The sequence below is a fragment of the Callionymus lyra genome, chromosome 16 (assembly GCF_982586985.1).
Source record: "Callionymus lyra chromosome 16, fCalLyr1.hap1.1, whole genome shotgun sequence".
In the NCBI taxonomy this organism is placed as follows: domain Eukaryota; kingdom Metazoa; phylum Chordata; class Actinopteri; order Syngnathiformes; family Callionymidae; genus Callionymus; species Callionymus lyra.
Genome location: NC_141833.1, coordinates 3,707,233 through 3,728,849, shown reverse-complemented (window position 1 = coordinate 3,728,849; position 21,617 = coordinate 3,707,233). Strand labels below are relative to the sequence as shown.

Here is a 21,617-nt window from a genome sequence, read left to right as displayed (position 1 = left end):
CCCTGGGGCACATTATTGAGTAAACAAAATGGAAATAAATATGCCTCAGGATGATGGAAAAACAAAAAAATGTAGCAGCTTCTTCGACGTGGGGAACACCCTGGAGGACGCCAGTCTGTATCAGGGCACACTCCAAATATTATTAAGTGTATATTATAAATGTACATTTTGTTTAAACATTTGCAATACAATGTGATGATTGTCAAGTTAACTCAATATATATATATATTTTTTAAATACATACAAAGACATGTAACAGGAAATGCAGTCGACCAAAAGAAGCATCTGTAAAAACAAAATATTTAAACTAAACACAGCATCAAGAGAAATAGACACAAATTAGGCAGAAAAAAGAGAAAATAAAAAAGAGAAGATAGCAATTCAGTGACTTTGTTGTTGTGTTGCCGGACTTGCTGCCATATGTCTTGGACACTTGGGCGAAGAGAAGGGGCAAAGGCTGTCAACTGATCCCCACCTTGTGGTTTGTTTGCTCCGACGGTGGGGGAGGATGTCGTCGGACTTGGCAGACCCAGCGTGGGTATGGTGGGAATGTCTGGCAGGGGCTTCTGTCAGAAGGTGCTTCAACTCCCACCTCTGAGGGACCTGTGACAATGTCCTGGGGGAGGCGGGGGTCATTGAGTGCAAATGGGCTATCTTCCCTGCCTCAGTTTTTGAGGTGGCTGATTGGAGGTGTGAGAACCACCCAGAGTTTCTCAAGGCCTTGGATGTTGTCATGGCTGACACAACGTTGCATGGACATGGTGGACATCTCTACTGGGGTTGTGATTCCCCCTTTTAAAAAAAAGGGGTTTCAATGAGGCTTACGCCGGAATCGTGGAACTATAGATCAGCTCTGTAACCTCGGCAGCATCTTCAATGGTGCATTGGAGTTTGGTCAACCTGTCTATCTGTTTTTTTGTGGATTTGGAGGAAGCATTAAACGTGTCCCTTAGGTAGTCATGGGAGGGGTTCTCCAGGGATATGTGGTATCAGATATCCTGATAAGGGTGGCCTGTTGTCTGTATACTTAAACCGCATAGTAAGTCAGACTCATTTCTAGTGAGGGTTGGACTCCTGCAGTGCTACACGAATCTGGTTATAAATATTATGCACCAAATGTTTATACACAGCCAGTTTGGTGGTGTTAGGATTGGGTCAGTGCTGTTTGCAGAAAACATGGTTCCGCTAACTTTATCAGACCATGACCTTCAGCTCCTGCTGGAGTGCTATGTGACCGAGTGGGAAGCGACAGGGATGAAAATGATCACTTTCAAGTCGAGTCGATGGTTCTCTAAGGTAGGGAGCTATCTCCGGGTTGAGAACGAAATGCTCCCCCAAGTGGAGAAGTTCAAGTATCTCAGGGTCTTGTTCACAAATAAGGGAAGAGTGGAGCGGCAGATAGACTGGCAGGCGTGGCACCAATCTTTAATTGTAGGAATAGAGCTTAGGCAAAATGCACAAAATCCTACCCTTATAAACGGTGGTTAATGACCAAAAAATGATACAGGGTATTTTCCTTAGATACAGGGTGAAAAAAAGAGGGAGAGGCTCATAGTAGAGCTGCTTCTCCTCCATGTTTAGGGGCACCAATTTAAGGTGTCTTGGGAATCTGGTGGGGTGTTCAGGGAATATCCTATTAGTAGGAGACCTGGGAGAATACACAGGGAATGCTGGAGGATTATCAGGTGGCCTGGGAAGGCAAACAACATTGGGTAAACTTTCAAGGCACTAGACCAATGCTGAGACTGATGCACTGCTAATATACTATTAAATAAAATAAGCACTTGTTATTCTGTGCACCATCAGTTAATACCAAGGTAGACAAAAATCTATTGTTTAAACATGGCATTGGAAGTAAGAAGATATCCAGACATGTGCATGTATATTGTATAGACTGGTTGATCTTTATGTCAGAGAAACTATTTTATTGAAATTAAACCTCTTCAAAAAATGAGTATAGCAATGTGAGGACCACAGTGCTAGCTTTCTATTTTCAGTCACGGAAAGTTGACACAGCATGACTAGATGAAAACAAATGCTGAGGTCACCACTATCAAACTCATGGAAGTCTGCCTGCACCAATAAAATGGAATCAATATTATAATAACAACACAGCCTCTATAATCAACATCTCTCTTGGGGATTGGGATGTATATTACCGGTTCAATATTGTTGAAAGGATCACTTAAAGGGGCATACATAGTTAAACATATTGTATCTTTACCTGATACTTTTATACTAACATTGATACAAAAGCACACATATATATAGTATATTGTCACCCATTCCTTTTTAAACAATGTGTATTTTAAAAACATGTTTATGTGTGTGACTTTAAGACGCATTGTGTGTCTCAGCACTCTCATTCTCAGTAGAATGAGTTTCTAGTCTTTCTAGTCTCTGTTTCGACATGTCCTCAAAATCTGTTTAACATGTTGCGACAGATCCAACTATCTTTTCTTACCAGCGACAACATATGAAGTCTTTAGTGCTGTCCATCTTATAACACACACAAATACTTCCTGACCCACTTATTTTGAAGTAAGAAGCTACTTTATTTGGAATACAGAAACACACCATTGTGTTCGGGGATGTATCATCTACCATCTACTCTTTTTTTGTGTATACATTTTTGGGTGAAAATTCCACTTCCTTTCAACACAACCAAGTACTCCTTTTGCCTGCCTGTGTCCATCATATTGGTTTTGTCACACAATAAGTGTCCCTAACTATCATTTTTTGAAAAACACATACTGTTTAGAAGCTTGTGACCATTTCAGGCTTCACCTGATATCAATCTTAAGAGCAAGAGATGTCATCATTTCAGTATATACTCTCTGCTGGTGTATGTAAGCTTCAATACTAAAACCAGGAAACCTTTATTAAAAAGCGGTCTGGTTGCATTTTTAAAACTATGCAGATAAGCTCTTTAATCACACTGTACACGAGTGAGACCTTTTTTTTAACGTCTCAAAAGCAGGAAACACTATAAGACTTCCCTTTACACCATTCCAGCAGTCCTCTACAATCACCTGCATATTTGTTTGTCAACAACTGCTCAAAACAAGATTGTATGCAACATCAAATTCCTCATCCTTTACCTCGCAAGATGTCTCTCAAAAACTCTGCCTTTTTGTCAATGGTTCAAGCAAAATTTCTTCTTGACTTGATATCTTGGATCTATACATCAGAATGAAATAGAACATGAAGGTAGTTTTATTTCTTTATTATTACATTGAACAATTGTTCCAATCAGCAAGAGTCAATATAGAAATGGTATATGAAATAATAAAAAAATAAAACTACCTTCATAATAGAATCCATCTGCACCAGAATTGTAATACAACAATGTCATGATATCTTCTTCTTGAACTGTTTTTCTTTTTTAAAATATCTGGACACTCAACGTCACGGCACTTATACATCTAAAAAAACTGAATATCATTTATCATCCATAATAATATGTAATAAGTTAATTCAGAGGTGAATATATATTGATAACAAAAAGATGGTCGCCCTTGGGGTCATAAGGTTCCTTTTGAGTAGCTTGCAGTTGCAAAAAGGTTGGTGACCCCTGATCTAAAATATCAAAACACATTAAAACTCATAGCAGCAGCAATGAAAATGGATATAATTGCAGGAAAATGTAAGAAATGTAACACTAAGAAGTAGTTTAACTATTAAAATGTAAACGAACAAAAATAGCAAACTAACATAAATAAGAACATTTTTTTCTTCTGTAAAGTGTGCGTTCAATGCTCCAGTTATTATCTATCGTAACTAAGTAAGTATCGCATCAGGGTTTGTAATCTACAAGCTCCATCAGTGTGCAAACTGACCCACTCAAAATGTCGTCATATTTGTGCCAGTCTACAGGCTCCTCCTCTGCCTACGTCACACGCAGCGTCAGTCGCGGGAAGTTGTGTTGACAGGAGCGGCAGGAGTTGTCATCAACGGAACTGGAGGAACTGAATGGAGAGGCTAACAAGCGGCGAATAAAACGCTTCATCGTCGACTCCACATATTGTTTACGGGATTAAGGAAACGGCAATATGGCAGAAGAGCAGAGCCCTCAGGTCTGGTCCATCGACAAAGACGACTACGTCCTGAATGAGGTTATTGGTGAGTAGCTTAGCATGCTAGCAGCTGCGTGCTAGCCTCCCCTTTCTGTCTACTGGTTGCTAACTACTGCAAGATAACTAGCATTCTTCCTGTACTGCAGACGCCATGGAGGGAGTCCGAACACGATACACATACTGGCACATTGGGCGTCGTATTGTTCGGACGTTTCCATCGTAGTATCGCTGTCAACTGGCCTCTGAGATAGTTAATAAGTTAAGACGAGTTGGTTTTTCTGAAGCATTAGCTTCAACTACTAGACGCAGGCTAGTCTGTGACGCGAGCACTCATCAGTGGGTGTTGTTCCCTGTAAACCATGCACGTCACTCGTGCGCGTGTCGGGCACTGCAGATAACGACAGGAATGACACAAATATTCAGTCGCAACTTATCTAAACACACCGCTACCACCAGCCTTGCCTGTCAAAAACAATAGATCAGCCTAAACTGGTTAAGTTTGCTCAATGAGTTTACATCTATGGCGTTAAATGGTTTAATAAATAACGATGCTTTAGCTGAAGTTGGTTTTTTTTCTTTTCTCAGGAAGTGGCGCCACTGCTGTGGTCCAGGCAGCATATTGCAAACCCAGCAAGGAAAAGGTTGCAATAAAACGCATCAATCTAGAAAAATGTCAAACAAGCATGGAGGAGCTTCGGGTAAGTTGCTGGTTATTTACAGATATAAATGTCACAGAAAGATTTAAGCTTTTTGGATACTTCTACAAAATAAAGATGACATGTTAACTTTTCATGTAAGGACATTATTCTATACCTCCTCACATTGGGATAAATAATAATTTATATATATAAATATTTATCATCATTATTGTTGTTGTGCTTATGGATTTTAACTTGCAAAATTATAGCTGCAACATTAAGCCAGGGTGGTTTCGTGGTCTTGACTTGCCAATAAACTTCAATCATGTTTCGTCACTTCTGTCACTCTGCAGAAAGAGATCCAAGCAATGAGTCAGTGCCATCATCCCAACATAGTTTCCTACTATACTTCCTTTGTGGTGAAGGACGAACTGTGGCTGGTGATGAAGCTGCTGAGTGGAGGAAAGTTGTTTTTTTTTAGTTTATCATATGCTGAGGCAGATATTTTACACTCTTAAATATGCGTGTTTGGTCTGTGCCTAAGATGTCACCGTTTTCTTTGCTTTTTCTGTTTTCTTACATGGTTGCTTTTTGTTTTCATAAGCACATTTCTTACCCTTGATTGCTATTTTTAATAAAATTTGACTTGTATAACTTGACCATGTCTTCTCTAATAGGCTCAGTTCTGGACATCATCAAACACACCATCTCCCGTGGTGATCATAAGAATGGGGTCTTGGATGAGCCCTGCATTGCCACAATCCTCAAAGATGTACTCGAGGGGCTAGAATATCTTCATAAAAATGGACAGATTCATCGGTAAGGAAGGGTGACGCATATTTTAGGGTTCTGAGGCACGATTATTTATTTGATCTAGACTAGATTTCTCAAGATAAGACATTAGATAAGGCTAATTTCTCTTCTTTTTTTTAACCAAATTGTGGTAATCCAATAAATAAATTTGTCATGGACACCTCAAGACTTCCACACCATGCAGAACAAGAGTTGAACATTTAAAAATATGCATTAGTCCCACCTGTAAGTGGGATTAAATGTAAATAATGTAAAAGCCTCCATTAAGCTACATGTGGCCCTCAGTTCCAATCATGAGACTGGTTTGACTTCGATATCGAAAAGCCACCTGACAACCAGTCTCTTAACTCTCTCGGCAGATCAAAGAGCTACTTGTTTGAATTGTATGTTTGTTCTCCCCTGAAGTTTGAAGATGGTGACAAGCTTTTGTTACAGTCTTTACCTTTTGAAGGTTCATGTTTTTTCTGCTCCTCTTCTGCAGTGATCTAAAGGCTGGAAATATCCTTCTTGGGGACGATGGCTCTGTGCAAATTGCTGGTACAGTAACTTCCTCTCTCCATTTGTTTCCTTTGTCTAACAATGTTTTTGGTCAGTACATTAATTCAACAGTGTATGTATACAATAATGCATTGTGCTTCCATGTATAGTTTTTCCACAATATTCAGTATAAATGCCAAAACACAGGAGGGGGAAGAAGTGAAGTGACAACATTGAACTTCCCCCTTGGCTTTTTATGTGATCAAACATTACATTGAAATGGGTTAAATAATTCAAGTTAATAAACTCCATTATTTGGTTTTTGTTTTTTTATTGGTCATTCATGGTTTTGAAACTTTTTCATTAATTTAATTTTTTTTGTTCTCAGGTTTAACAATGGGGATAAAATAAAACTGTTTATTGTCTTTCAGATTTTGGTGTGAGTGCCTTTCTAGCAGCTGGAGGAGACATGACTAGAAACAAGGTCCGGAAGACTTTTGTGGGGACGCCTTGCTGGATGGCCCCAGAGGTCATGGAACAGGTCAGATCCTCTTATGATTCCGCATGTGTTCTTTTTTTCCCCATTGAGGATGATTTTAAACAAGGCTCTGTTTCAATTCACAGACTAACGGCTATGACTTTAAAGCTGACATCTGGAGCTTTGGGATCACAGCTATTGAGTTGGCAACAGGGGCTGCTCCATATCATAAATACCCTCCAATGAAGGTGAAACTCGTATATTTTACCACCCTTAGTCCTAAGAATTAAAGAAAAAGAATGACCCAAAGTAGTCCATATACTTGTATATATATATTTCTTATGGGGAAACATTATATAAAGGGACTGTTGTGATTGACTTTTTAAAAAATAAAAACTTAAAGACTCACTTTAAGCAAAACATGTGGTTAGGAAACAAATGTTATCTGTTGACATTTAAAAAAAGCCAGAATTGTAATTGTTTATTATATCATTTAAAATGTAATGTAAATAATAATTAATAAAGTTTCAGTATCAATAATATGTTTTTATTAATACAACTATTAATAAAATATTGAAATAAGAAATATTTTTCATTAATAAATACCCACAAAAACACATGTTCCAAACAAAATGAGATAGAGTTGGACTAGTAACATATTTTAAAATCTGTACAACAACAAAAGTGTGGCTTTTTAGCTTTAAAATATATTTGAAGACAAGGCCCCATAAATGAAGTCAAAGAGCAACACATTACTTTTTTGAATTTTGTTGCTTTCAAAGTAAAAATTGCAATCATCTAAACAATACAAAAGCTTTATTTTTTAAAAGAATATTATACTGAATAAATGAAATTTATAATAGGTATTCATCGTACATCAGACAAATATTTTCTTGCAGCTGAATCATGATTCAGTGTCATAATTTTAAAAGGCCAGTAGATGGCACTCTCTGCACTATAATAATTGTCTCTGATCTACAAACTCCATGAAACCTGGCAAGCACAACTATTTTACGATAAAGATTTGTTTACATTTAAATGCAAACAGATTTCAATAAACCCTGAACAATTGTTTCAGAAGAACCTTTTTATTGTTTTTCAAGAATCATTTAAATGAGAAATATCACTACAGTAAATGCTCAGTCATTTGGGAGTAAACAAGTTAAAATTAATAATCCAGCTGCCTTTTATAAAATATCTGATAATTGAATGACTTGAAGGACTTTTTCAGACTGTCATGACTGAGTGTTGATTTCTTTCTGTTCAGGTGTTGATGCTAACCCTGCAGAACGACCCGCCCTGCCTGGAGACTGGCATCACTGACAAGGAGATGGTAAAGAAGTATGGCAAGTCATTCAGGAAGATGCTCTCCTTATGTTTACAAAGAGATCCTGAAAAAAGGTAAATTCTGAAATGTTCCCTTTTTCCATTATTTTGTTTTGTTTTGATTGTTTCTTCTTTTTTTGCATCTCTTATTTAAAACTATTTCTTTTTAGGCCAACGGCAGCCGAGTTACTCAAGCACAAATTCTTCACAAAAGCCAAGGTGAGTCTTTATCACATTTTTTTTGCCATTTTCTTTTTTTTGGCAAAAAGCGAAGAAGGTTACAGATGTAACTCTTGATGGTAGTCAGTCCTTAAAATATTCTGCCCCCTGGTTGACTGGGTCACTTCAATATTTAGGGTTTATGTTTTTTTTTTAAGCGTTTTGACACAATAAAAAAGGTACAGAAAGGTTGTGTAGTCATGTAAGGAAATGCATTTAGGAAAGTGTTGTCAGCCACAGTACATTGCAAGAATCGAAAGAATCTGAAAGACTTTTGGTTTAATGGTAGAACTATTCTAAATTAAGTCACAAATCTCTTAGCTGTGAATGACATTATTAGTTTTAATCTGTGCAATATATGTTGTCTCACACTTTTCTCTCTTCTAGAGCAATGACTACTTGTTCGAAAGGCTCCTCCAAAAAGGACCTTCTATATCTGAGCGATCGAAAAAGGTTCAGTGCCTGTTAATATAGTGATCTCTGCTTCCATTCATGAGTGAGATAAAGCTAAAAGTGTTTTGATGTCACTAAACTGCGCAGGTTAGACGGGTGCCGGGATCAAGTGGCCGCCTCCACAAGACGGAGGATGGTGGATGGGAATGGAGTGACGATGAGCTGGATGAGGAGAGTGAGGAGGGAAAAGCTGCTGTGGCAGCTCTGCGGGTGAGAAAACATGCATGATACAGTTGTCATGTCATTTTTATTTGAAATGGTGCCATGCGTTTTCTTTTTGTAAATCATGTTTCTAAAATTTGAAAATATGGAGGGACAATTGAACCTGTCAAAATTGGCTTGGAAATATATTCACATAACACTCTCTGTTTTCCAAATTCTTTTGCTTTTTAAAATTACAATTTATAACAATGTTTTTGTATACATCTCATCTAAAAATCACAAATTCTCATATCTTAATAAAAAAAAAGAAAAAAAAAAGATTTCATTAACATTATGTGAACCTAATCTATTAAAATGTACTATTACTAATACCTGAGATGACACAATGATTGAATAATTTCACATTAAAAAATCTTCATTTACATGAACCCCTGCAACAATATTTATTTATGCAATAATGATCAATGTAAATTAGATGTTTTTGGGGGCTGATTTTGAGCCCACATACCAGGAAACCACCCAATCAAATCATTGTATGTGGTTTCTAATGGATGATCTATACAGCAGTGATGTGCAGATGAAAAATAAGCATTTTCCTCATTTTCAGAGCCCAATATGTGTCACTCTTTGCTGTATAATCTTGGGCTTTGATCAACTCATTCAAACTTCCATTAATATTTAAGCAAAGAGCGCCATCTACTGTGCTTGGAAAATGACGACCCTGCTTCATGAAGCTTCATCAGTCCATCACTACTGTACTATTTCCATGTCAGTCTGGTGCAGTGTTGTGGTTTAACCAAGCTGTGTTGGCATGCAAATGGAAACCGTCAAATCAAATAAAGTGACGATGATATTCCAGCGTGGCCCTAAATCAATCTGGTTGTGGGATGTTTATCCAGCTTTCCTCTCAATTGTGACGGATGTGAACCTGTTCCTAATCCTGTCTTACTGAAGTTTGTTCTTTGGGTGAAAGAAAGTACTGCATGGTTTTAATTTTGACAATCTGTCATGTCCATTCTACAGTCACCCAGGGTGAGGGACGGATCCCAGAACAATGAGGTGAGTCCAAAAGTAGTGGACATGACTGAGAAATCTTGATTCATTATAATGTCTGGCTGGGGGAAGGGGATCTGCATGTCTCTCTTCTTCTTCTTCTTTTTTCTTACGAGCATGTGGTGCCAACTACAGCATCACTAACTTGCTGTCATACTTCCTAGCTTTTCCCACCAACAGAGGGCTCCCCCGGGTCCCTCCTGCCTCCAGTCTCAGTGGGTGAGATCTTTGTGGCCCAAGCTGGACAAGACACGGTGCCACAGGCTCAACCAGCGAGCCCCTTACATGCTCCGATTGCACAGGTGAAATATCTGTTCAAACAACCTGGATGTTCTTTTAAGTAGTTTCTAGCATATCACCATATCTTAAGGAAAAATAACATAGAAAGGGTATTTGAATTTAAGTAATTTAAAATGGGTCACAAATAGGTTTTCAAATGTTCACTTTTATTAAAGCTCTATTGAAATACAGTTACAGGTAGTGGAAGCAAGCGATGAAAGCATCCCCATCCGCCTGGTCCTGAGATTGCGGAACACTAAGAAGGAGCTGAACGACATCAAGTTTGAGTTCATGTCAGGCAGAGGTAGGATTTGTGCACTTTTCTTTCTCAGTATAAATGTCCGGTCTCATGTTCCTCTCTACCGTTGTCAGACTCCGCTGACGGAGTCTCTCAGGAGTTGGTCTCGGCTGGACTGGTTGATGGTAGAGACTTGGTCATTGGTAAGTAGCTTCTAACTGGACTCATGCATGGGAAGATGAATAGTTGCATGATGCACAGTTACAGATGCTTAAATCCACCAGTGTGTCTGGTCTCCAATCTCAGGACAACTTCACAAATGAATACATTGGTTAATCTATTTCGATTTATATTTTTGAGCACGGATCTATAAAAAAACTTCTGCTTACATTTGTCAAACATCTAAACTGTACTGTGTTTAACAGACAAGATAAACATGTAGTGTCATTCATGAAGCAGAAATAAATCTACGTTCAGTTTTGCACATAAAGCTCTTGGCTACTGAAAACCTGTTCTGGATTCATGAGCAATGCAGAAAACTCGGATCCGATCTTATACGTATATATGAAACAAACAGTTTGCTAAAGACTCCGTGGGTGTATAAGACTTAATTATGCAACATATAGCCCATTCTGACATTTACTCTCTATTAAAGCTTGTGTACTCTTGGTACACTCGAATGGAGGTTAACAAGTAATATTATCATTGAAAGTAGAAAATAAACTTTCACTTCATTGCACTATGACTATTGTGCTTCCATAACGTAGAGATCATAAGATTCATAAACATTCATTAGGGCGTCTTTTAAAAGTACGATTTCTCAGAATGTAATGTTTATTATTTGAAACCAAGCAGTTGAAAATAATTTGTAAATATATTGACCTCACCTTTGTTATCAGATTCTAACTGGAGATATTTACATATCAATTTCTGCTCTTGTTTCATTTATTTTCATCTTTTGCATTGAGTTTTGCATTGAGAATCTTGATAATGCTTTTTTTCTCCTCTAATTTTAGTTGCTGCCAATTTGCAAAAGATTGTGGATGACCCTCACAGTAACAACAATGTGACATTCAAACTGGTAAGATCGACCTAGAAAAGTGGTTTGAAGGTGAACCTGGTCTGACGTCTGTTTCCTGGTCCTCAGGCCTCTGGTGTGGAGGAGTCCGAGATCCCCGACGACATTAAACTCATCGGCTTTGCACAGCTGAGCATCATCTAAGACCAGGCGAGCTTCCGCAGAGCTGTGCTTGAGTCTGATTCTAAGGTACCACTACTGCCAAAGAGAGGAGGGGGACGAGGAAGCCAGCAGGGGTGTGATTCTACCGCAGGACTCGACAAGTCTTTGCCGATCACAGAAACGTTTACAGTGCGCTTATGAATGGGAGAAGAGATGCAATCATACATGACGACTCCATACGTTGATCTTTTTTCATTGGTAAGCACAATCCGCCGTGTCCTGTCGGAACTGGAAGATTTGCCTTTGATAAGAAAACTGTGCCACAAGAGTGTTGTGCCATCTCTAACTGGCACTTGATCTTAACCTGAGGAGTGGGATCAAGCCTTAGCTGTAGTTGCCCCCAGTGCTATTTGATGGCTGTTAATCCGTGATTATGGGCTGTAACCGTTGAAATCATATCAGAGGAGATGCAATCGACTTACTTATCTATTCTTGATCAAACTAGACTTTTGTCTGAAGCATCAGTGGTCCAAACCAAAGAGCTACACTGATGACGTTTCTACTTTTGACTATTCAAATCATCGTTCCTGATCATTCATTCTATGCAATAGTTGTCTGTTCGCACCATGTGATCACTTGCCTGATCCTTTCTTCTTCGTACAGTGCTTCCAGTGTAGTCCCAGGTCAGCATCAGAACACTTTAGATCCCAGTCTGTTCAAGCATGGAAGAAATCCTGAGTGCTGGACCGTTTATTCAAACTACAGTTCGACCCACTTTAAAAAAAAAAGTTGGATAAAACCACCTGGTATTGATTCAAATTTGGATCCTAGATTTTCCCAGATTGTTGGAAACGATACAATAATGACAGTTTACGTTTTATTACCTTTTAAAGTGAGTATTGACAATAGAGTTTTAGTGAGCGTACACATAATTGTGCATTTGAAAGCAATAAAGCGAAAATAAAATGTATATTTCTGATCAAATTGATTATTATTAAAAATACAAACTACTTGTCAAAAGATCAACCAAGTTACTGTGTATATGCAAAGTTTACTGGTCAGTTACTGCTACAGTTTCCTTAAAACAAACTGTAAATGGGTAGAAATGCGGGGATTTAAGTGCACATTACATTTGAGGTGAAGTTATTGAGGGGACAAGGGTTACATTATTCTTCGTTAAAAAATATTTCAGGGCCGTATCTTTGCTGTTAAGCTTAAAATACAGGTGTAAAGGATGCATCCTCTGAAGACCAGATAGCGAGGGTGTGATGTTCTAAGAGAAAAACATTCCACTCAGCTGGCTGTAGCTGCTGTTACCTGCTGTGTTTCTGTGTAAAAAGCTTGCTGGCATCTGGTCCTCTTGGTGAACCAAAATCTCAAAGTTGTTTTTATGTTCTCTTGTGCTTTCCAACCCCCCCTGGTCTCCCCCAGTGCGGTTGTATGCTGCTGCTGCGCTCAGTTCTAATGTAAATCGTGTTTGTTCAGATGTTGTGAACGTACGTTTGATTCCCCCTCCAGGCACCGTCACACTTATTTTTCCATTTGACTTTGACCATGTCCATGTTTAGATCCATTCTCTTGTAAATACTGATGCTGACTCGTCTCTCCACAGTTTGTTTTGTAATCATTTCCACTGCAGGAGTCGTGCCCGCATCACTAAACACTCACTTGATTTGTTCTATCAGCACCTTAGAGATTTGTCACTATTAACTTGATGCATTTTTCACTTCTGAAGGCCAATGTATGAAAAATAAACAATTAGTTTTACTTTGCTCTCTCTCTTGTTGTTTTTATTTCATTGCATTTACTGTTTGATTTATCATTATCTGGTAAGTTACAAGATGTGTTTTGATGCAAATAAGTGTCACTAAAGCTCCAAAGATGAAGTAGAATCACAAAGGAAAGAAGTCCAACGCTAGAGAGGACTTGACTTACTGTAGTGATGAGTGGATAAAACCTCACCAAGCATCGTCCTCATTTGAAGAGCCCACTAGATGGTACTTTTTCTTTAGCTTAGAGAAACTGTTTTTCCAGACAACAGTGCCATCTACTGAGCTAGGTAAATCATTACACTCCAGAATTGTCTCATGAATTTAGCGCTGATCCTACCTGCTTAAACTCTTAGTAGTGATGTGCTGATAAAGCTTCATGAAACGATTATTTTCCAGGCTCAGGGTTTAAACAACTATCTTCAGGTATAATCTTTGTCTTTTAGCAACTTTTTAAAGAGCAACTAATGTGTTGATTTGAATGTCTCTAAAATAGATGTTGGACCTCTATTTAACTGATCAGTATGTGTCTGTTTGTACAAAACTCTCTTTTCATTGAAATATTTACATTAGAAAATGTGCTAAAGCCCCGCCCACTGAAAACACTTTGTTTTTCTGGAGATTAAATCGTGTTTACCATGACCACACCAACTCTGCTGTGATTGGTTAAGCATCGAGGTTTGTGTGTCATCAATCCCGGAAGACTCTACCTCCAAGGAACTCGTTGTATAAACAAAGCGGGCTGGAGGAGGAGTGAAGTCCGTTATTACGTCATAATTAGGTCCGCTCTCGTAACTTCTCGTTCGCTGGGAAACTTACTGCATCTTAGAGAGGAAGACTTCAACACTTGAAACATGTGAGTGAGTCAGGATGGTTGGAGTTTTTCATTAGTTGAAATCTCCATTTTATCATAAAAATAATAATAATAAAAAAAGGTTTTTGGCTTCTATTAAAGCGATTCTATGCGATTTTTAGTAGAGCGACGCCAGTGGACTAAAGTGGTAATGTTTAGCCCTACGGGGGACCACATTTCCCATGAGCACTTGCTAAACGTCCTGGTTTGCAGCAGTTGGATGAATTTTCTGTTTCCAGACTTCCATTGGCTGAATGAAGGATGGATACCCATGAGGTAATACATCAGATTGTGGATAATGAAATATGTTATGACGGCTTTGTAAATAACATAACTTTAACTTTTTGTACCTTAATTTGCCCCTCCCCCCCACCACAACCAGCTGTTCACACCATCCCCAAGTTTTACAGTGAAAATAAAAATCATACAACACCCTCAAGTCACAGTATACGAGTCATTCAACTAGTTTTAAGTTGATGTGTCATCACAAGTTTTTTCAGTACAAAAATATTACCCAAAACTACCCAGAGCTGCTTTAAATTAAAGGTAAAACTAATATTTCAAAACATTCACAATCATTCACTTATCAATAATATCAATTATATTTCCAGTATTCAAAAGGAAGGTTCTTAAAATGTAAGGGATAAAATCTACATTAACTCAAGTCCAGTTCTGACCAGAGTACTTTCCAATTCTGCTTAGTCACTGCTCAACTACTTTTTTTTTCTTTCTGTTGCAAATAAGTGACTAGTTAACTTCTCAATATCTTCTTAACATTAATCCACAAGGACTTCTAATATTTCATCTTGCAATTATAAGATTTTTCTCTTTCAAAGCTAATCTGTTAAATTGTGAGGAAGAAATGGATTCCGAATCTTGATATCAGGAGACCTTCTTAACTGGCCAAACAGCTGCAGCTCAATTATTGACAACCATACATTCAACTGAGCCCCAAAGGCTGAACAGCTTAGTCAATTGTTTGCTAGAAATCAAACAATGGCTGAGTGAAAACACTTTACAGCTAAATGTGGACAAAACTGAAACTCTGGTGATTGCTCCTGATGATAAGATTCCAGGGTTGAGTCAATACTTGGGTGACTTAGGTTAGTCTGTCAAACTGAGCCTGAGAAACCTGGGTGTTGTATTTGATAAAGACATGTCTCTAGTTCAACACTGCAGAAAACTGACCAGAAACTGTTTCCTTCAACTGAGAAAAATCTCTAAACTTAGGAAAATGTTGTCGGAACATGATCTAGAGCTTGTAATCCATGCGTTTGTTTCTTCTCGTTTGGAACAGTTTGTTTTCATGTCTTAACAAGAAGGATCTGTCTCGTCTGCAGTTGATTCAGAACTCTGCAGCGAGAATTCTGACCCGCTCAAGTAGAAGAACTCACATTTCTCCGATCCTTAAAACTCATCACTGGCTTCCAGTTTCTTTCAGGATCAACTTAAAAATTCTGGTTCTTACTTTCAGATCTATTCATGGTCAGGCTCCTCCTTACATCACTGATTTGATCCAGCCTTACACCCCAGCTCTGGCTCTGAGGTCTGTGGATCAGAATCTACTTATGGTTCCACGCACACGGCTCAGGACCAGAGGAGAGAAATCTTTTCAGGCTGTTGCTCCTAAGATTTGGAACGATCTTCCTCTCTCTTTGCGCTTGATGGAGTCTACTGACTCCTTTAAGAAACACCTTAAGACGTTTCTATTTGTTCAGGCTTTTCCTTGAATTTCTCGAACTCCTGTGTTGTTCTCAGTATTATCTTGATCTTTAAAGTATGTACTTTTTTGAGTATTGTTTTGATTGTCTAAGCGCTTTGTGACCCTGGTCTCGAAAAGCGCTATATAAATAAATATTACTTACTTACTTACTTACTTACTTACATTTGCCTGCGCTTTTCTTTCACACCCAGTTACTGACTTCATGTTAAACATTTTTTTGCAGAGTCATTGCAAAAATACTTCCCCTCATGGTGTATTCTCCTGGGTGTCGCAAACATGATCAATTATCAATTATAGTAAAGCGAGCCATCCTGTTGACCATTGTCTAGCTTCTCCTGTAAATTAACTTTTGTTTTGTTCTACTTGGCTCTTGGATTTCTCTGTTTGAGTTCCGTGAACTTCCCTAAAAACATCACCATACACGTGTGAATTTTCTCAAGAACATTTAGATCTATATCTGGATGACATGTTGGTGATAGAGAAAGTTGACGAGAAGCATCTGCAAAACAATCGTCCAAAAGACTTGAGGATCATAACAACAATAGTGCACTTTCAACAAGAAAACTGTGGAGCACCTGTGCCCCCACAAATAAAACAGTGACACAACAAGTTTTTTGACACATTTTCACCTTCACTTTCCACTCAAGCTTTTATTGTTAGCTTAAGACATTTCAGAAGTTCAATATTGATGTTTCTGCAGTGAGACGACGAGAAGGTAAACATGCACACCGAGGGGAGGCCCTGCTCACATCATTTTTGGCAGGTCAGGTATTATCACACATGGTTTATATTTGTCCCTGATATGTGATCCTTCTTCACATTTAGTTACTGACCACAGACAGGTTGTCAAACATTGATTTGCACTTTTGCCAGAGTCTAAATCAGTCCTTGAGCACCGCTCGCCTGAACAGGAACAACATGGCTTTCGGGGAAATCCTGAAGATCATCGGAGATTTCGGATTATTCCAGAAGCTCATTCTTCTCGGACTAGCTTTTCCTAATTTCATCCTACCCCTTTATTTTTGTAGTTTTCTATTTGTTGAAACAGATCCGGAGCGACACTGTAACACAGACTGGATCCTCAGGGCAGATGGAAAGCTGAGTCCAGGTGAGCAGCTGAACCTGACTGTGCCCCGGGAGCAGGATGGGAGCTTCAGTCGCTGTCGGATGTTCGCTCCTGTGGACTGGAACATCAGCGACATCAGAGAATATGGACTCAACGAGACCACGGCGTGTCAGAGTGGATGGGTGTACCTGAGCTCTCTCTACACCTCCACCATCGTGACTGACGTGAGTCCTGCTGCATCATTGTGTGTCGCTGAGGCTCAACCTCTGCTTCTTTCTACAGTTCGATCTGGTGTGTGACAAATCCAACATGGCTGGAGTGACACAGACAATCATAATGGCTGGTTTTCTTGCTGGATCATTAATGTTTGGAGCTCCTGCTGAATCGTAAGAAAACATCAATGGTCCCTCTATTTTGCAACCTTTTTTTTTTATTCAAATTGTATACTAGGTAACTGATTACTGAGAATATCAGAGTTAAAGCTCATGTTTATGTGTTAGAGGACAAATGGCCGGATGGTTTTCATAGAAAGAACCTTATGAATCAAGTTACCAGGCACTTAAGAAAGAGAAGGTCAGGAATAGGTAAAGCATCACCATGACTGAACAGCTCATACCAGCAGGACCGTGTAATTGCAGCAGTGTAAACCACACGTCTGGGGGACCAGGTCGTTTTATGTGTTCCCAAAGATGGTTGTCCTGGAGTTCAAATCAAAGTATATGTTGATATGGTGACCTATGAAGAAGTCAGATAAGAGACAGAGATTGTGGATATCAACCATATGAGTAAAACTGATATTGTCCATAGGTTTGTGCGTGAATAATTGTGTGTCTTTGTGTGTCATGTGACAGACTGGCGTCCTGTCCAGGGTGTCCCCCGCTTCTTTCCCGAAGTAGCTGGAATAGAATGAATGTTGAAGGAAAAGGATTTGTTTGGTTAAAAAGGACAAACACAGAGATAATTAAGATTACTTGCCGCTCAAAGGATGAAAGACAATATCAAAACCGTAGTTACTTTTTAGGAAAATATACATTTAGTTTGGCCTGCAAGTGTGACAACCCTGGTGTACGTGGTCATGATCGGTTGGCATGTGAATGTCATAAAGTTTGGTGTTCAGGTGGATAGCAACAATTCCCTATCGTGTTAAACGCAAACAATTTTTTAAAATGAAAGAAAAGTGTAGATCCAAAACACTTTTGCTATTAAGTACAAACCTCCATTTCCTTGCTTCAGGTACGGCCGCCTGAGAACCACACAGATCCCCACGGTGCTTATGCTGTTATTTGTCATCGTGTCTGCTGTGTCTCCAAACCTCTACATCTACTTGGTGGCTCAGTTCATCATTGGATCTGCGATTGGAGGATATCGAATCAATGCCACAGTGTTAGGTAAGAACTGTTGTCACTTCATCTCACCTGCAGCAGATCGTTGTTGAACTTTAGTCTCTCTCCTTCCTCACAGGTACCGAGTGGATCGGAGTCACTAAACGCTCCTTTGCCACCTGCGTGGGTCAAATGTTCGCCTGTTTGGGTCAGTGTGCCATGGCTGGAATCGTCTATTTTATCCGTGACTGGCGGATCACACAGTTTGTCATTGCTGGCCTGCAGGCTGTTGTTTTCATATATATATGGTTCGTAAATGCCATCCTGTTCCTAAATTATAGGTTTACTTTTTATCCTAGATTTGTGTTCTTCAGAGTGATAAACTGCCATTTTAATTGACTTCCAAAATTGTTAGAAGCACTGGCGTCATAGAGATTCACAAAAACAATGACAAACACAAAGCATAGAGTCAGTGCAAACCTCCCTGAAGGATCTAAATGCCACAAATAAAGTTTATCTATCTAAATTCAAATGATTTTACTAGGCAGAAACAATCAAATAAAGTATTTCCAGAATTAGAACCCAGGTTGATTCAGTTTCAGGTTCTCTTCGCCTAGAAATTGTTAGAAGATCCTTTAAAAAAATATGCTTAAAGCCAAAAATTATACAGCAAAGAGCACCATCTAGTGGGATCTGAAAAGGAGGACAATGCTTCATAAAGTCTCCTCAGCATGGCACTTCAAGATATTGCTTTCTTCGGTATTGCTATGTTGTTCAAAGAACAAGATCATAGGCCACTAAGACAAAACAAGCACCAGGAAAAAGTGTTCTTAAGACCAATCCTTTGAAGATGTAATGTTTTGAAGATACTTTATAAAGGTTACAAGAGCAGAGTCCATTATGACATAATAATGGGCTTTACTCCTCCTGCAAGCTGTAATCATGCCCCGCTTTGTTTATACAACAAGTCCCTTGAAGGTGGAGATTTAGGGAATTGATGACGTGCAGTGACAAACCTTGATGTTTGACCAATCACAGTAGAGTGGGCGTGGTTATTGTAAACAAGATTTTTATCTCCAGTAAAGTGAAGCCTTTTTTCAGTGGGCGGGGCTTAGGCTCACTTTCTAATGTAAATATTTCAATGAAAAGAGAGTTTTGTACAAACAGACACATACTGATGAGTACAATAGACGTATAAGATCAATTTAAGAGACGCTCAAATCAATACATTAGTTGTCCTTTATCATTAATATTGCTTGTGTTAATTAAAAAAGAGGGATTCAAATTTGCATTTTTGTTTTCACTGCTATGGTTCCAATCAGGTAGTATTTTGATTCCCTGGACTTCTGCCGACTCTAGCTTTCTGCTGATGGGGTTTTAAATACCATCGGCAGAGTATTTTTCTCAAGAATGTATCTTGGGCATTGTGTTGTCGGTTTGTTGTTACTCAAATTTGGTTCTATTAGGTTCATCCCCGAGTCCGCCAGGTGGCTGCTGGAGCGAGGAAGGACTGAAGAAGCAAAAACGTTGATCAGAAAAGTTGCTGAAATCAATAAAAAGAAGATTTCAGAGGCTTCTCTGGCGGAGGTCAGCGGTTGTCTTGTCATAGATCAACTTCCTGGGGTTTGTGGTAGTGATGGGTTGATGAAGCTTCACGAAACAGTGTCAACATTCTCTAAGTTCAGTAGATGGCGCTCTTGGCTATAGAATGCTGGGATGTTTTTTTTTAAATAGTTGCTCACAGGCAAAGATTATTGGGGAAAGACTGACTAGTGGGCTCTGAGAATGAGGATGATGCTTCATGAAGCTTCATCACTCCAACACTAGTTTGTGATGTACTGTATTGTCTTAATGCTAGCAATGCAGGACACTTACATGTTCAGAAAGATAGACCCGGTCCAAAGTTTGAGTGACTCATGTCCATTGCGTACTTACTTCTACAGCATGTCCTTCCTCTTTCCAGGTGAAGGAAGTAGGATCAATCCAAAAGGGAAGAATTAGAGCTCTATTTAACTCAAGGATACTGATGAAATACTTGGTCATAATATGTTTTGCCTGGTGAGTGACTCACTTTCACAACTGTGATTGTATGTTCTTAAGAATAATTGGATGTTCTGACTAGGTTTTCTCTTAACTTGGGATACTTCTGCCTCACTCTGAATGTGGGGAAGTTCGGTCTGAGCATTTTCGTGGTGCAGTTGCTGTTCGGAGCTTGCGAAACACCAGCTCACCTGCTCTGCATCCTCTTTCTGGAGGTCATCGGGAGAAAACTGTCCCTGATCCTGACCCTGCTGGCGGCAGGGTTGGTCTGCCTCTTGACTCTGGCGTTTCCACAAGGTGAACCTCCTCCAGAGAACATCACTGAGTTGATATTCTGAAAGCTACATCTTCATTTGCAGAAAATGCTGTGGCGATCACAGCGCTCGTAACTGCCGGGAAGTTCTTCCTAAACTGGGGCGGGTCGGTTTGTATGGTTTACATTCAGGAGCTGTTTCCCACTTCTGTCAGGTTTGAAACTTTACACGTTTACGAGAGACATGAATGTGTTGTGCTTGTGTAAAGATGGGCTAGTGAGGCTTCATGAAGCATCATCCTCAGAGTCCACTAGATGTCACTCTTCACTGTCTTACCTATGGCTTTAACCTACTGTTTTAAAGCACAGAAAAACATTTATTTTAATCTACAAGATCTACTGGTCGAAAAATAAAATGCTATATGAAGCTTCATCAGCCCATCTCTAGCTGGTTGTCAGATTTGATCAATATTTTCCCTCATGGCGACTATTCTAAAAACCTGTATTTCAGGCAGACAGCCGTGGGCTTGGGTTCCATTTCCTTTAGAGTAGCAGGACTTCTGTCTCCCGCCGTCAACATGCTAGCTGTGTACCATCGGTCAGCACCCATCATTATCTTCAGCTGCCTATCCATTGTAAGTGGCGCTGTGGTGTTTTTACTTCCGGAAACCAGGAGAAAGGAACTCCCGGACAACACCACTGAGGCAGAAGGGGCCAGGTAATCATTTTCGTGGAAGAATTCCACTGTGTTTCTTTAATTTTGTATTTCAAAGCTCGAGAACAATTCATCAGAAAACTATTTATTGCATTTCAGAAACACCAAGAAGATGGAGAATTCATCCCACCTGGCTTATCTTTATGTACCAAAATCAACCAAACTCTAGTTTTCCTTCTTCACTCTGGCTATGACCTTCAGAACTTTATTTTTTAATGTGATTTGATGTTTTTGATTAAACTTCCTTCTGTGATAAATACTCATTTTTTTTATTCAAGTATCTCTATGTCGAACTATGGCACAAGCAAAACCTATAAATAAAGCATGGTGGCTTATGAAGCTTCATGAAACAGTGTGGTGGCACTTTTGGCTTTAAAATGGTGGGAGGTTTTATTAAAATGGTTGCTCAAAACAATTAAAAAGCTGGAAAAGGAAGTGTAAAGAGACTTTTTTTTCACTTTAACCCTTGTTTTTTCTCTGGGTC

The 21,617-nt window shown here is 39.1% G+C and overlaps 2 protein-coding genes across 2 annotated transcripts; both read left to right on the top strand.

Moving 5' to 3' along the window:
• The first annotated feature begins 3,920 nt into the window (after positions 1-3,920).
• LOC148063253 (serine/threonine-protein kinase OSR1-like) lies at positions 3,921-13,159 on the top strand. The gene is made up of 17 exons (XM_087810753.1): positions 3,921-4,122; positions 4,662-4,774; positions 5,068-5,177; positions 5,393-5,533; positions 6,009-6,064; positions 6,436-6,545; positions 6,629-6,730; positions 7,750-7,883; positions 7,979-8,027; positions 8,415-8,480; positions 8,568-8,690; positions 9,666-9,701; positions 9,860-9,997; positions 10,167-10,278; positions 10,347-10,415; positions 11,229-11,293; positions 11,360-13,159. Exons 1-17 carry the CDS (start codon positions 4,053-4,055, stop codon positions 11,432-11,434), a joined length of 1,569 nt encoding a protein of 522 aa, XP_087666879.1. The 5' UTR covers positions 3,921-4,052; the 3' UTR covers positions 11,435-13,159.
• A 3,496-nt stretch (positions 13,160-16,655) lies between these two features.
• Positions 16,656-21,568, top strand: LOC148063252 (solute carrier family 22 member 13-like). The gene is made up of 10 exons (XM_087811516.1): positions 16,656-17,027; positions 17,086-17,189; positions 18,037-18,191; positions 18,265-18,433; positions 19,592-19,712; positions 20,089-20,183; positions 20,248-20,462; positions 20,525-20,633; positions 20,930-21,136; positions 21,233-21,568. Exons 1-10 carry the CDS (start codon positions 16,656-16,658, stop codon positions 21,300-21,302), a joined length of 1,617 nt encoding a protein of 538 aa, XP_087667642.1. The 3' UTR covers positions 21,303-21,568.
• Positions 21,569-21,617: the final 49 nt, after the last annotated feature.

What these genes read in the sequence shown, in the direction of transcription:
- LOC148063253 (XM_087810753.1), top strand. Translation starts at nt 4,053, where the DNA reads ATGGCAGAAGAGCAGAGCCCTCAGGTCTGGTCCATCGACAAAGACGAC. An exon ending in TGGCTCTGTGCAAATTGCTG is followed by an intron (nt 6,065 to 6,435) that starts GTACAGTAACTT and finishes ATTGTCTTTCAG; the next exon opens with ATTTTGGTGTGAGTGCCTTT. An exon ending in ATAAATACCCTCCAATGAAG is followed by an intron (nt 6,731 to 7,749) that starts GTGAAACTCGTA and finishes CTTTCTGTTCAG; the next exon opens with GTGTTGATGCTAACCCTGCA.
- LOC148063252 (XM_087811516.1), top strand. Translation starts at nt 16,656, where the DNA reads ATGGCTTTCGGGGAAATCCTGAAGATCATCGGAGATTTCGGATTATTC. An exon ending in CAGAGGCTTCTCTGGCGGAG is followed by an intron (nt 19,713 to 20,088) that starts GTCAGCGGTTGT and finishes TCCTCTTTCCAG; the next exon opens with GTGAAGGAAGTAGGATCAAT. An exon ending in CTGTTTCCCACTTCTGTCAG is followed by an intron (nt 20,634 to 20,929) that starts GTTTGAAACTTT and finishes CCTGTATTTCAG; the next exon opens with GCAGACAGCCGTGGGCTTGG.